The 14,311-nt window shown below is 48.8% G+C and overlaps 1 protein-coding gene across 7 annotated transcripts in view; it reads left to right on the top strand.

Annotated features, from left to right (window-relative positions):
* The first annotated feature begins 104 nt into the window (after window positions 1–104).
* PPP2R5D (protein phosphatase 2 regulatory subunit B'delta) overlaps window positions 105–14,311 on the top strand; it is a 27,604-nt gene continuing 13,397 nt past the window's right edge. For 3 of the 7 annotated variants that reach the window (XR_014944349.1, XR_014944348.1, XM_015856659.3), the window contains exons 1-10: window positions 105–185; window positions 611–691; window positions 6,442–6,649; window positions 7,574–7,773; window positions 8,100–8,210; window positions 10,346–10,438; window positions 10,909–11,039; window positions 11,426–11,485; window positions 12,180–12,288; window positions 13,425–13,478. Coding sequence is in view for 5 of the 7 variants with exons in the window: in XM_015856659.3 (XP_015712145.1) it covers window positions 159–185; window positions 611–691; window positions 6,442–6,649; window positions 7,574–7,773; window positions 8,100–8,210; window positions 10,346–10,438; window positions 10,909–11,039; window positions 11,426–11,485; window positions 12,180–12,288; window positions 13,425–13,478 (1,074 nt within the window). In the remaining 2 variants the exon portion in view is untranslated. Of the gene's footprint in view, window positions 186–365; window positions 472–610; window positions 692–2,850; window positions 3,070–6,441; window positions 6,650–7,573; window positions 7,774–8,099; window positions 8,211–10,345; window positions 10,439–10,908; window positions 11,040–11,425; window positions 11,500–11,854; window positions 11,963–12,179; window positions 12,289–13,424; window positions 13,479–14,311 lie in introns of those variants that run through there. The other 4 variants (XM_085542443.1, XM_015856661.3, XM_085542441.1 and 1 more) reach the window with 4 other exon arrangements.

Below are 14,311 nucleotides of genomic sequence, written 5' to 3'. Positions count from 1 at the left end.
ATCAGAAAAATCCGCTGCTCTGCGTCGGCGCGGCGGAGCGCAGGCTGTTGCTAGGCAGACTGGCTGGGCTGGCCCAATGGGAGCGGCGCGCTGCGGCCGGGCCCGGGCGCAGGAGGCGGCGGGAGCGGGAGCGGAGCGGCTGGGCCCCGGCGCTCACCATGCCCTACAAGCTGAAGAAGGAGAAGGTGCGGCGGGCGGGAGGCCGAGCGGCGGGATGTCCCTCGGGCGTGCGCTCCGCTCCCTCCCGGTGTCCCTCCATCCTCGGCGCGGCCTTCCATCAGCGCGGCCGTTGGGCGGGGGCGCGCGCGGGGCTGCGGCCGGCAGGGGGCGGGGGCGCGCACGGCGGGGCGGGCGGGGCGCCTGGTGCAGGAGGGCGGCGGAGGCGCGCGCGGGGGGCGGCGGTGCCCCCCCACATCCACATCCTCTCCTCGAAACCCCCCTATTCCCGCCGCGATGCCCTCGGTAGGAGAGGTACGGCCCGGCCGCCGTCCCGGGAGAGGCCTCGGAGCGGGCCGCAGGGTGCCCTTCTAGCGGGAGGAGGTACAAAGGCGGCGCGGGGCCGCGGTGTCGGGGCGCGCAGGGTGAACGTTTCGCTTTTTCGGCCTTTCAGGAGTCTCCGAAGTCGGCCAAAAGCACCACAAAGCCCGGCGGTGGCGGTGGGAAGGATGGCGGGGCTGAGAATTCGGAAGAGGTAAGGTTTGTGTCATGCACGGCGCTGTCCCTGCGCTCGATCAAGGGAGGACCCCTCCCGGATCCGTGGGATCTGAGCATTGAGCAGCAAAGGAGAAAGTTCACACCAAGTTAGTGCCCCTCGAAGAGCGATGGAGGAGCCACGGTGAGCCTCCTGTTTGCAGCCCTGCAGAAAGGCCTGGCACAAAGCTGGGGGCAGTGTGGTGAAGCTGGCTGCAGGGAGAGATATGGCAGCCTCTGAGGTGACTGTGCTTGTGCGGCCTCGCCTCGAGCACTGTGTGTAGCTGTGGGAGCCACAGCATAAGGACGTTAAGCCATCAGTGACCAGAGGAGGGGTATGAAGGTGGGGAAGGGTCTAGAGTCCAGGATGAATAAGTAGGAGCTGTGGCCCTTGGGTGCGCTCAACACAGAATAGAAGAACTGAGTGGAGGCCTCATGGCAGCCTGCGGCTCCTCACGGGGAGTGGAGCCCCTGGGGACAGCCACAGAACCCGAGGAAAGGCATGGAGCTGTGTCAGGGGAGGGCAGGTGGGCTGAGGGAAAGGCTGTGCCCCAGAGGGCGGTGGGCATCACAGGCTGCACAGGGCAGTGGGCACGGCCACGATGCAGGAGCTCAGGGAGCGCTGGGACACCACTCTCAGACACTGGGGCTGGGTTTTGGGTGGTCCTGTGTGGAGCTGGAGCTTAATTATCCTTACAGATCCTTTCCCTCTGGGGATGTTCTGTGAGTCGATGAGAAAAGCCACAGCTCCCTGGGAGGAGGACGCCTGACAGACAGGAGCAGTTGCATTGCTCCTGTCAGAGCAAAGCACAATCAACTCTGTTGTCACCTGGTGTCAGAGTGGGAGAGTAGTGAGGAGTCAGTGAAAAGGAACTTGTTCTTGAAAGGCATTTTATGGGGGAGTGAAGCTGTGAAATAATTGCTAGGACACCTCAAAGAATAGGGATAAAGTGCTAGAGATGAAGTGATTCTTCTTTGGTATAACAGCTTCATTTCTGAGCTCGGCATTACTCACAAAAAGGCACGGCCTGTATCCCCAACTATGCAGAGTCTCATTCTGAATTTTGATGCTGCCAATCTAGATGTATCAGGATGGCTTCAGCAGAATGTGATAACATGAAAAGCTGTGTTAGAACTAACAAAAACTTGGGTCAGCTGGTGCTTTTCTGAGAGACTTGGCTACGTCCAGCACCCAAACAATGTGCTTGTGGATTCCGAGGCTTGACTCGAAAGAACATTGTATGCATGTCCAACAAAGGATGCATACACATGTGTGGTGGTATGGTTTTTCTTTTGTTTCTTTCTAATACTGCATTCTGGCAAGCAAGCTGTGTCACTTCCATGTCCATAGTTGCCTGTGTGCTCATGTTCTGTGTGGAATGTTTTGCACTTATTATTTGGAGGACTGGGTATAGGAGATGTAAGGCTAATGAAGACCTGGAAGACTTCTGTGGTTCAGTGGGAACGTCATGGTCCAAATAAGGTTACTTTAGGGTCTCCTGCAAAGCATGAACCTGTGTTGCACAGCCTCAAAAAATATCCCTGCTACAGCCAATCCAGTTTAAGGTTCAAGCTATGCTTGTGCCTAACCTGCCTTGTAGCCAGCAGAGAACCAGCTGAGTTTGTTTGCCTTGGAGCTGGTGGCAGTTTTGTAGATCCTCTTTGTACATCCCATCCCTGTCTTGGCCTCTGCCTGTTTTATGTTGTGTATATAGCTACAGACAGCTTGCTTGAGGGCTGTCTGCTGATTTAACAAGTGAGGGAACGCCTAGTTTGGCATCGTGGGGTCAGGCTTACCTTTTATTTATTTGGTACTCTTTGTCTGTTGAGTTCCCACCTCTAGGAAGAAGAAGAAAGCCTGAGTCTTGCAATGTAAAGGTGATGGAGAGCCACCAAAGCAGAGTACTGTGATTTCCCCATCCAAACCAGTGGCTGTATTTCCTGGTAACAAGTGCTGCGGCCAGAGAGGGAGAGTTAGTTACAAGTTTCCTTCCATTACCTGAAATGGCACATAATGTATGGTTGTTCCTGACTACAGGAGAAACTCAGAAATGATGTGTCTAACCTTCCCTCCCACAAAACATACCCAGCCACTTCCTCATACCCAAACAAAATCCAGCCCTTCTTTAAGATGGAAGGTTGGGTCTCCTTTGATCACAGGAACAGAGAGCAGAAAGGAGACACCTCTCCAACGTGCTGCTGCTGCCACGGGTCTCATCTCCATTTCCCTGTTGAGTTTGCAGTGAAGTTTGTTCTCTCTTGGTGCTTTCCTGTCTCGGCACTGCTCTGCTGCAGAATGGAAGAGAGCTCTTTGCTCGATAAGAAGAAATGTATACCAGTTTGAATGCAATTTTCCTGCTCTTCGGGAAGCACAGAAAGGTATTTCTACTTTACCGTTGGGGGTGAGGAATTTGGTCCGTGTGCTAGGAGCTGGACTTTTTTCTTGTGTCGGAAGCACAAGAGCACAGGAGGAGAGCAAAGGAGGGCCTTTTGTCCTTAGGAAACACCTGGAGTAGTTTTGATTAGTAGGAGAACTAAATTCTTCCACTGAGTTATGGTTGTTTGGTTGCCTTTCCGAAGGTGCGCTGAGCAGGATTGTCATCTTTGTGTCTCAGTAGATCAGATGTTTGATGGACTTACATCATGAGAACAGTGTTTGGGCAGTTCTCTTCCAGCATGCCATGGTGCAGTCCTCGTTTATCCTGGTACCAGAAAGTTGTGACTTGTTCTGCAGACAAGTTGTCCAGCTGGTGGAATGAGGAAAGCTCTTTGAAGAACAGCTCTTGTTTGACAGACCTCAGCAAGTGTGGCTTACTGGGACCTCCTGTGAGGATCTTTGTGGAGGGATATGAAGAGGGTAGGAAACCTGTAGTGTTTTATTCTTTGCAGCAAAGGAGTTTTTAGTGGAGCTGAGGTGAAGGCAGGTGCATACAAAAGCAGGTAGATCCCCACCAGAGGTGGTGTTTGAACTGCCTGCAGTGGAGTAGTGCAGTGCTCTGTTAGATGCCCATCGTGGTGAAGGTGTCTGAGGTGATGAGGCAGCATAGCTTGGTTTTGGAGGAGCATAGTTTGCTCCAGAAGAGATCGGAGCAGTGGAAGAAAATGTGAGAATAGAGAGTGGGAAATAAAAGATTTTTTTAGATCATTCCCTGTGGAACATGACGAAGGTATGAACGGAGAGAATTTCTGTGTAGCTATTTAAGGAGAAAAAAAAGAAATAGAAGAGCACAAGCCAGAGTGGATGAGAGGATGAGAAAGAGTTACTCCTGGCCAGAAAGCCTGGGAGAGGCAGCTGGGTGGTGAAGAGAGTTAATGACCTGGAAGTGAGAGCAGGGATTAGCAGCAGCAGTAAAGAGGAGTCGCTCTGCAGCCTCAAGGGCAGCTTGGAGCCTCGCTGATGAGATGCACAGCTCTGGGAGAGGGTGCTCCTTTTTACCGAGCTTCTGTATTACGTGTTTTGCAGATATCTCCATGGGGCTTTTGTTACTGCAGTACCTGGAGTTCTTTATTTAGACATAAGCGTTACAGCATGTTGGTGTTACTTCTGAGACAGAGAGGTTGATTTTAATAGGGGAAGCCGTGTAACAACAGACAAAGAGCAGGTACTGACTTGAGGGATGGGAAGGGAAGAGTCATCTGAGGAGGAGGAGCTGAGAGAGATCTGGGCTGAAAGCTTAGCAAGCGGGGGATGCTCAAGGGACCAGTGAGGCAGAAGGGCTTTCCGAGTGGCGATACACCCAGCTGCAGTGGGAGTGCCTGCAGAGGTGAGGTCATGGATGGGAAGGAGAACAGAGGAGAAGCTGACGCTGCTGCGCTCAGAGTGGCTGGGAGAAGAGCATCTCCTGGAGCCCAGAGTGAATAGAAATGGCACAGAGCGGGCCCAGGGCCTGAGGCTCATTGACTTGCACTGGCAAGTTCCTAGCAGGGAGGAGAGGTGGTGGGAACTAACAAGGAGGAAATGCTGAGCAGCTGGGGAGCCTTTGCCTGGGGGAACTCCAATGTGCTTGTGATTGGGGTTGGCCCATCCTACTGGCAGAGCAACCCACTCCACTGCAGTGGGAAAGGTGGGGCTGCTGCATCACATCGGGCAAACTGCTTTGTGCTGTTCCCTGGTTTCTCCAGCACACATGGCTGACAAACAGCATCTCCCCAAGCAGCTGTGGTGGTGTCAGGAGTGGAGCTGAAGCCTGGTCAGGTTTGCTTGTGGTGGTCAGCAGACGCTGATGTCAGGAAAACTGTGAGATTGATACCTGGGTGTTAAGGGACAAGCTTTGTTTTAGCAGTCCGCTGTGTTCCCAAGGATAAAACTGTTAAAGAAGCTTGAAACAAGCCTCTTCTCTCCTGATTCATGCTACAAAAGTAGGGGGATGTTGAAGATAGAAGGACAGTGGGCCTGATGCAGGAAAAGCCTCCAAAAACTAGAATTCAGACTGAAGTCAGAAAGTCAATGGAGGGTTTTAGCATTGATTATTTCTGAATATAAAAGTGTATCTGGCCTTGCCCATCATGGGATTTTCTCTAGGAAATTTTGCGATGCATGCATGTATCCATTTCCTAAATAACCAGCAGTGGAAGCTGTGTTCTGTCTCTCTTCATGCCAGATATTGAAGACTAGAGGTTAGTGGCAGTGATTTTTCTGGACTCCCTAGCGAAGGGAACATGGCTGTGGACTGTTGGCCTGCAGCACATGTACCATGAGGGGAACATGTGGCATTGCTGAGTGGGTTGCGAATGTACAGATGTGTTCTGTCAGCCTCGGATGTCTTCTAGCAGGACCCATGGGTTCCTCTTCCCTGAGTGTTACCTGTAAGGCTGTTGATGCACCTTTTGTTTCTCTCTGTACCACCTTTCCCCTGTAGTGGTTTAGCATTCGTATTCTGCCCTTCTTCCCTGTGGAAGGAGGGTGATCCACCCTACCCACACTGCAGGTGCGTTATCTCTTCTTGCACAGTGATGCTGTGCTGCACCTCCTTGGAAAATGAAAGGATTCGATTCAGGGTAAGGACTGTTCCTGTCTTGGGTAAGCTGCAGGTAAGCCAGTCATCACAGGGAGTTACAGGCCATATCTTGTTTGGAGGGGTGCTCAGATAAGCTTCTGCACTGCTGGTGCTTTCCCCCAAAATACTACTGGTTGGCATTCTGGGGAGAAATGGGAACACTGTGCTCTCCCAGTAAGGCTGGAATAGACTGACTGCTTTCTTGAGGTGTTTCTCTTGCACAAGTTTTCAATGATTTGTGTCAATGTGGTGTTACTGAGTCAGGTAATAACCCACTATGGCTCTAGTGGGACTCAAACCAGCAGAATTTCAGGCAGAACAGAGCTGAGCTGAGAAAACGCTGGCTTGAGCTTCTGGTTAACTGCTAAAAATAAAGAAGTGTCTCTAAGTTCTGTTTTAAGAGGCACAAAGTTGAGAGGATGTTTCTGCACGGGAGAGTTTATGTCTGTAAGCTCTTGTAACTTGTAGCAAGGCTTGGCCTAGCTTGCCATATCTCTAGCACCACATGTGCTGGAGAGCTCTAATGCCTTCACAGTACCTCACAGATATGAGCAGAACTGACGTACACTTTGCAGATTAATGCTGGTCATGCAAACAACTGACCTAGAGCCCTGTAAAAGTGGATGACCTGTACTGAAATGCAAGCACAGTGGCACAAATGCGCCCAGTTCCTTCAGTCCAAGAAGATAACTGACCATGTCTTGTTGCCTGTGAGGCTTGTTGATAAAACTTTGACTTTCTTTTCCATCAACAGGCCCAGCAGCCGCAGCAGCAGCCTCAGCAACAACAACAACAAACAACTTCAAATAAGCGCCCCAGTAATAGTGCCCCCCCACCAACCCAGCTAAATAAGATCAAGTACTCAGGGGGACCCCAGATTGTGAAGAAGGAGCGTCGACACAGCTCTTCTCGCTTCAACCTAAGCAAAAACCGGGAACTGCAAAAGCTTCCAGCCCTTAAAGGTACAGAAACTGTGGGGCAGGAGTGACCTTCCTAACAAGCTGTGCATTCTCCAGGCAGAAGAGCACTGTGGCATAAGGGCTCTTTCCAAGGTGACACTGGTAGTGTCCTGCCAACCCCCTGCCAGCAGTGCTGTAAGGATGGCTCTGGGAAAGGTGCTTGGTGTGGCAGTAGGTTGCAAATTGATGAGTAGCCTAAAAGAAAAAGAGGATATTCAATATGAACTTCATTATTTGCTTTCACATTTGAAACAATTGAAGCCCTGGTGCTTACACTTACTTGGGGCTGCTTCAGATTCTCCAGCAGGTTGTGTGGGAGAGTGGTAAAGTGCAGAGACCTTAGTACAGACTGCTCTTGACTCCCTCAGTCACCTGTTCCTCAGGGGTTGCCGAGCCACCTCCTCCTTCTCATGTTTCCATTACAAGTTATGATAGTACTGTTGAACTTATCTACATTAGGGCAATTACCCAGCATTAGCAGTTAGTATCCATAATGGTGCAATTAAAGATGCCTTAAGTGAAGGCATGGAGAAAGTGTTGTCAGCAGTCACTCAACCAGGCCCATTGCTGCCACTACTCACAGAAACGTGCCTTTTAGGAAAGGTGGCTGTCTGATAGTTCAGCTTATCTGTGAGGGGAGCCAGTAATGTGAGTTTCTTTTCCACAGTAGCTTGTAATGGGAAGGGATTGATGCTTAGCAGATCAGAAATCCATGCAGTGTTTAAAATGACCAGATGGAATAGCTGTTCCTCCATTGTCCCAATCTCCATATCAGGAGTTACCTTCCCTCCTGCTCTACCTGCTCAGGGGGGACTGTGCTTAAGGAAGGGAATACGTGCCAGGGGGTGAACCATGCTGATTCCTAGGTGAGCCAGATAGATGCTTTGCCTACCTTGAAGGTCTGACAATCCCTAATTTCTCTTCTAGATGCTCCTCCACATGAAAGAGAAGAGCTTTTCATCCAGAAGCTGCGGCAGTGCTGTGTGCTTTTTGACTTCATCTCTGACCCCCTCAGTGACCTGAAATTCAAGGAGGTGAAGCGAGCAGGTCTCAATGAAATGGTAGAATACATCACGCACAACCGTGATGTCGTCACTGAGGCCATCTATCCTGAAGCTGTTATTATGGTAGGGCATGGGGCCAGCATGTGCTTGTTTGCCAAATAAATGGGGACTGTTCCGATGCATGTGCTTTTGGGAGGGAGGCAAGAGGGAGAGAAACAGATTTGTCAGAGTGGAGTGTGACCTCAGTCTTTCCCATCCTATGTAAAGAGAGGTGGAAGTTTTTTTTCCTTGGCGCAAACTTCACTTGTGGAGTTTGTCTGTAACCGTGCAGCCTCTAGAAGGAAAGCTTTTTGCTATGGTAAATGTGTTGCTGTGCAGTGAAGGATTTGCTGCAGGAGGCCCATCATGAGAGTAGCGATGTCATTCATACTCCTTTTTGCTGACCTCAGTTTTCAGTGAACCTCTTCCGGACACTTCCGCCATCATCCAATCCCACAGGAGCGGAGTTTGACCCTGAGGAAGATGAGCCTACATTAGAGGCTGCGTGGCCACACCTTCAGGTGAGGAGAAGGAAAGTATGGATCTGGGAAGTTGAGAGTCTGTATCACCTGGATGCCTGCCCCAGTAAGCGAGGGTTGCTGTGTGCTAGGATAGGGAAGGGCAAGGCCGTGGATGAGAAGCAGCATGTAGGCAATGCAGATGATAGGGGCATTCTGGGAAGAAAAACTGATAGCTCTGTGCAGCATTCACCTGCAGATGGCTGTAGTCTCATGTGGCACTGAGGTAGGCTGAAAGTGAATGCTTTGCTGGGAATAAAGGGAGTTGTGCCATATTGTCTATGTAAGAAACATTTCCCCACAATGTTAATTCCAATCCTGATGGCTCAAGAGCTCTCATCCTCTAGGCTTCAGCAGTATTAGTGACAGCACCCTTGTCTGTTATGGCACTCCTCTCCTTGTTGTGTTTTCTCGGAGGCATGTGGAGGAGGAAGAGTGCTTGTTGCCAAAGCAAAACCTATGCTAGCACCTGCTAACACGTCTATTTTATACTGATGTAACACAGTTGCAGTAACTGGGAGCAAATGTGATCAGAAAAAGATGGGGAACAAGAAGGGAAGAAGAGGAGAAGGGGCTGAGGACTTCTTCAGTAAGCTGTGTCCTGAGAAATAGTTTAAGACAAATTAAGGTGAAAAGCGTTATGAAGGCAAGAACAAATGTGATTGATAGAGCTCAGAAGCGTAAGTCAGGAGGTAAGTTTGTAAGAGTCTCCTCATATACCTGCAGGGAGATATGCAGTCAATCTGACAAAGGCAAAGCAAGAGCTAGTCACTGCAGGATGGAACAAAAACACAGAGGATGTAGAGTGTGGTTCTGCAGCAGTGGTTAATCACTTCTCACTGCTGTGGTTGACAAAGGGATGTGAGTGTTGATGGGAATGGCACATCCTTAGCACCAGTGTGCTGCAAACGATAGGAAGCATTTATTTCTTAGAGTTAAGTCAGCAGCAGGCAGCACAGGCCTGTGGCAAGAGGTGCATTGCTGAGTTTTCATTGTGACCTCAGATATTTCTTTGTGCTGCTGTCCTTGGTAGCTCAGTTTTACCAGTGGTTGGGTGGCCCCACAGCTCCTTCTACTCCAAAGATAGAATATAGGGATACAATGCTCTAGTTTGGCCTAGTTGTCCCTCAGAAGTGCTCTCTCTTGACAGGTTCTGCCTTTAGATAGTCTTACCAGTCTAGGGTAGCAGTAGTACTCTCAACTCTAGCAGCCTTCTGAAAGCAAGCTGGCTGTTCTTGTGGGGCTGTGACACGGTGTGAGTTTCATGTGGTTTAGTAGGGTCAGTCCAAGTCTGAAGTCAGTTCCCAGGGATCAGAGGACATGGAGTGTTTTCCTGAAGTCCGTTTCATGTTTGCTCTTTTGTTCTTCCTTGGTGTGTCTCAAGGCCTTACAAGAAGAGAAGGCTCTGGAGGGATGTTACAGCAGCCTTCTAATACCTGAAGAGGGCCTACAGGAATGCTGGGAAAGGACTTTCTGTAGCATGATGTAGTGACAGGACAATGGGAGGTGTCTTTAAATTGGAAGAGGGTAGATTTAGACTAGATATTGGGAAAAATTCTTTACTGTGAGGGTGGTGAGACCCTGAAACAGGTTGCCCAGAGAGGTGGTAGATATGTCCCCAGAGGCATGTGAGACCAGACTAGATAGGGCTATGAGCAACCTGATCAAGTGGGAGGTGTCCCTGCCTGTAGCAGGGAATTGGAAGTAGATGATCTTAAAAGTCCCTTCCAACCCAAACCATTCTGTTCTGTGTTTCTAATAAACCTGAGCCTTTGTCTTTTCTTCTGGAGGTGTCTGTTCTCTGTAGAGGTGGGGACTGAAGCTAGGAGGTTTTCCCAGGCCTAGTATGTTGATCTTTGTAGGTGGTGGCTTTTGTCTTTGTCAGAACCTGAGATGATGAGATCTCGTGCAGACTTGGGCAGTTATGTGCCACCGCTCCATAGCCCATTACAGTGAGGGCAGCTGAATCAGTGTCATTGGGTGAGGAAATGCATATTCCTGTGTTTTCTGTGCCCCAGCTCAGGCTTTTCAGCCTTCTTTCAAGCTCTGAAGGAGATGGAAAACACATAAAATGTGAAGTAAACAGTGATGAGAATATGAGGAGGATTTCTAAGTGATCTCTTTTTTTCCTCCTGCAGCTGGTGTACGAGTTCTTCCTCAGGTTCTTGGAGTCACCTGATTTTCAACCAAATATAGCGAAGAAATACATTGACCAGAAGTTTGTACTGTCTGTAAGTAATCATGGCCCCTGCCATTGTGTAGCACCTTTGTGAAGGACATGCAGCAGATTTTGGCCAAAGTCTTATGCAAATAGTCTGGTTTAATCAGGAGATATTAGATAATGAAGGTTTTCTTTCTTTGCGTGTCTTTTCTTGAAAGAGCAGCTAGAACTATGAGATCTGGGCAACAGTGTGTGCAAGCTGTGGTCTCTGGAATTTGTTATCATTTTATAGGTGGGAGAGGGGTATTGGGGGAGCATGGAACACACTGCTCTGGAGAGTGTCTGGGCCGTTGCTGTGATTTAGAAGATGAGAGTGCTTTATGGTACCAGCTTGAGGCTAGGGAGGAGGCCCCTGTGCTCAAGGTGCTGAAGGCATCTCTTGACTGCAGGACCCACTTCTGAGTAGGAGCGCTGCCTAGTATTGCTCAAAGCCACATCTGGACAGTCACGTATGTAGGCACTGAATTTCTGTTCCCACAGCTGCTGGATCTCTTTGACAGTGAAGATCCCAGAGAGCGTGACTTCCTAAAGACTATCCTGCACAGGATCTATGGGAAGTTCCTGGGTCTGCGAGCATATGTGAGGCGGCAGATCAACAATATATTTTACAGGTGAGGTGATTCCTAGTGCCACTGGCCGGATGAATGATTGGTACAACCCAGTGAGATAAACTAGACTGTCTCTGATCTAGGCTTTAATTAGACAAGTAACTTAGTTATATCATTCTGTTTTGGTATGGATACCCTTGGCCTGTGCCTGAGAGCAGCAAAACCTGTCTTCAGCATACATAGCCAATGTTGGGATTGGTGAATGTTAGCTTCTTTAAAGTTGTGCTGATCAGGGAGCTGTGAATAGACTATTTGCCTCCATCTTTCCCATCTTGATCTGTCTAATCTGAAGTCTGTATTCTAGAAGAATACCCTTTTCCATTGTTTTTCCTTCCTTTTCCTCATCAGACTGGATCCAGTATTTGACAATGACATTCTTCTCTCTTCAGGTTTATCTATGAAACAGAGCATCATAATGGGATTGCAGAGCTGCTGGAGATCCTAGGAAGGTAAAGATGGTCTTGTAAGTCCCAGAGGATTCACAGTGGGTGAGATGTCCTAGCTCAGTGTGCTGTGTGAGCTAGTAGTGCTCTCTTCCAGCTGGTGTTGCAGGAACTACCTTTTTCAGAGACTCTCACTCTGGTGAAGCACACAGTGCTTTTCAGCCTGCTGACAAACGTAGTGGTAGCTTTCTCTTCCCCACATCTGTCTGCTGTTCTTTTGAGTTTGAGCCCAGCCACACTTAACTGCCTGCTGAGGCAAAAGAGCCTCTCACAGCCTTGAGAAACCAAAGCAGTGGGCAGCCTTCTCCATAGCTTTGACTGCCCTTCAGCTGAAGCAGCCCTCTCTTATGCTGCTGTTATTCTGTTCTGTTGAAGTTGAGCCTTGATGACTGGGCTACTTCTGTGCTGGACTTCCCTGGAGATTCTGTTAAATTGTGTCTGAAGGTTCCTGGGCTTATTCTGGCACAGAAAGGAACAGAGCCTTGGCTCCTTTAGAGGTGTTTCCCTGCCATGCCTGATAAGGAAGCATTCTTTCACTGGATGTGGTTTGCAAGGTTGGGCCCCAGCAACTGCAGTTCTAGTGGTAGGTGTTCGCTCAAGTTGCTAATGAAAGCTAGGGCGTCTCACTGATTCTTCTGTGGTGAGACATACTGTGTTCCTGCTAGATAAAGAAATTAATGAGATTCTTGCTTCTTTTCAGCATAATCAATGGGTTTGCTTTGCCTCTGAAGGAAGAGCACAAAATGTTCCTCATCAGGGTCTTGTTACCACTGCACAAAGTGAAATCTCTCAGCGTCTACCACCCACAGGTAAGAAGTGCTTCAAGTCTCCAGGGCAGAATGCAATTCTTGCAGTAGTGCTTGTTCTGGTTTGTTTTTGTTTGTAGCTATTTGTCAGGCTGCATCACTATATTACAAGACCTTCTTGCTGTAAGATAGCTGGGGCTTTGCACTAGCTCTTTACTCTGGTGATTTGTCCCAGCCTTACAGTGCCTGGGCCTGTGTGCATTATGAGTGTGCTTTTTGCCACTGGCTGATAGGAAGGTGTCCTCCACTTCCTGCTGACTTAATGCTCTGACCTGCTTTGCCTTTCTGTGATGGAAGATTGTGAAATATTGGTGCATTACTGAAACAAGAGAGGTAAAATTCAGAGCTCCATTCATCAACCTATGTATGTGATGTGTCAGCTGTTAGTCATTGCTGAGATATGCAGATGAATTGGTGTGCTACTGGCATAGAGATTAATTTCTCACCGTTTAGAAGTCATAAAAGAAGAGAAGCATGGAGAAGGTCAGGACTTGAGCATAGAAGTGAAAAATGGATGCTGAACAGTGATTTCTGTTCTCCCAACCTTGTTTTTACTGGGTGATAGTCTGGTTTGCTCCTTGTCATGTGTGCGGCTGTGCTTGCATTAAAGTGCATTAGCTGTAGAGTGCTCTAGGTGACTCATTCTCTAAGGTTCCATGCATTCACTAAGCTCAGGCCCTATCTAGTCTTAGGTCCCACCTGCCATCGGAAGAATTGGGACTGGCTTTGTATACAGTCTGATAGTAATAGGATGAGTGGGGATGTCTTTAACATAAAAGAAGCAAGAGTTAGGTTAGATATGAAGAAATCTTCTACTCAGAGGATGATGGAACACTGGGAGAGGTTGCCCAGAGGGGTTATAGACGGAGGCATTCAAGGCCAGGTTGGGTGGGATCCTGGGCAGCCTCGTGGTTGGCAAACCAGCTCGTGGCATGAGGGTTAGAATTAGATGATCTTTGAGGTCCCCTCCAATATAAGTCATTGTATGATTATAACTGGATTCATTTGGAGCTGCAGCTGTCTGCTTGTTGCACGCGCTGGATGGCATAACGTTACTTCCAGTTGTGGGTGATGGTGGTGTTGCTTGTATCTCCAGTACACTTGAGGAAGCTCTAATTTTGCCATGTGTTCTCCTGCAGTTGGCATACTGTGTTGTACAGTTCTTGGAGAAAGACAGCAGCTTGACGGAGCCGGTGAGTAACCTTTTTTAACCTCTGCATGACAGTCACGTCCCCAAAGCTTCACAGCTTCCAGAGTTCAGAAAGTGCAAAAAGAGTCTACAGAGCCTGGGGGGAAAATAAATTATTTTCTGAACTTGCTTGGCACCCTGTGGGTAAAATGGGCAGTGCTGCTCATGTGAAAGCCTTTCAGAAAGCTTCAAGAACATGGTTAAGGTTTGCCTTTGTGCTTCAGATCTTGGAGCAAATATACCAAGTGTCCTTTCGTGGCAGAGCTTTCAGCCAGTGAAGATTCTGCAGAGACAAAACAAATAGCTTCCTGATACCTGGTGGAACCAGCATGAACTTGCAGACTATGAAATAGTAAGAGTTCAGGCTGCCAGAGTTGGCTGAAAAGTTGTTAGGATGAGGTTATAAACCAGGAACCCAGAAGTCTACTTAGTCAAGCCACTGTTTCTTGATGAAAGTATTCTTCCTGCTCTAGCATCAGTATGTTAACTCCACGGTGTTAAGTCACAGTGTAGAGACATATGCCTTCAGGATGTAGTGCTGTTGAAACAGCAGGTTCTAAAATGTGTGAGCAGTGTGTCCCTCACATATTCCAGTTACTGGCTACACAGGCATGCAGCGTTAGCCAGGCTGTATGCTGGGTTGGCAAGAGACAAATGTTTCTCCACCTACTGCAGGCCAGGAAATGTCTTCTACAGAGCTGATCTTGGGAACCTCAAAACAGCAGATGGCCATGTGCTTGTGTCATTGTAGCAGGGAGCACCAGAAAGTGTGAGCATTTTAATGAGTAACACTAACTGAGGCCGTTCTGTTCTTTGGCTGAAATGTGTGTGTTTTTG

Source organism: Coturnix japonica, chromosome 3 (genome assembly GCF_054131305.1).
Source record: "Coturnix japonica strain WE chromosome 3, WE-NBRP24, whole genome shotgun sequence".
Lineage (NCBI taxonomy): Eukaryota > Metazoa > Chordata > Aves > Galliformes > Phasianidae > Coturnix > Coturnix japonica.
Note: the sequence above shows the minus strand (reverse complement) of the source record. Positions and strands in the feature narration are given on the sequence as shown.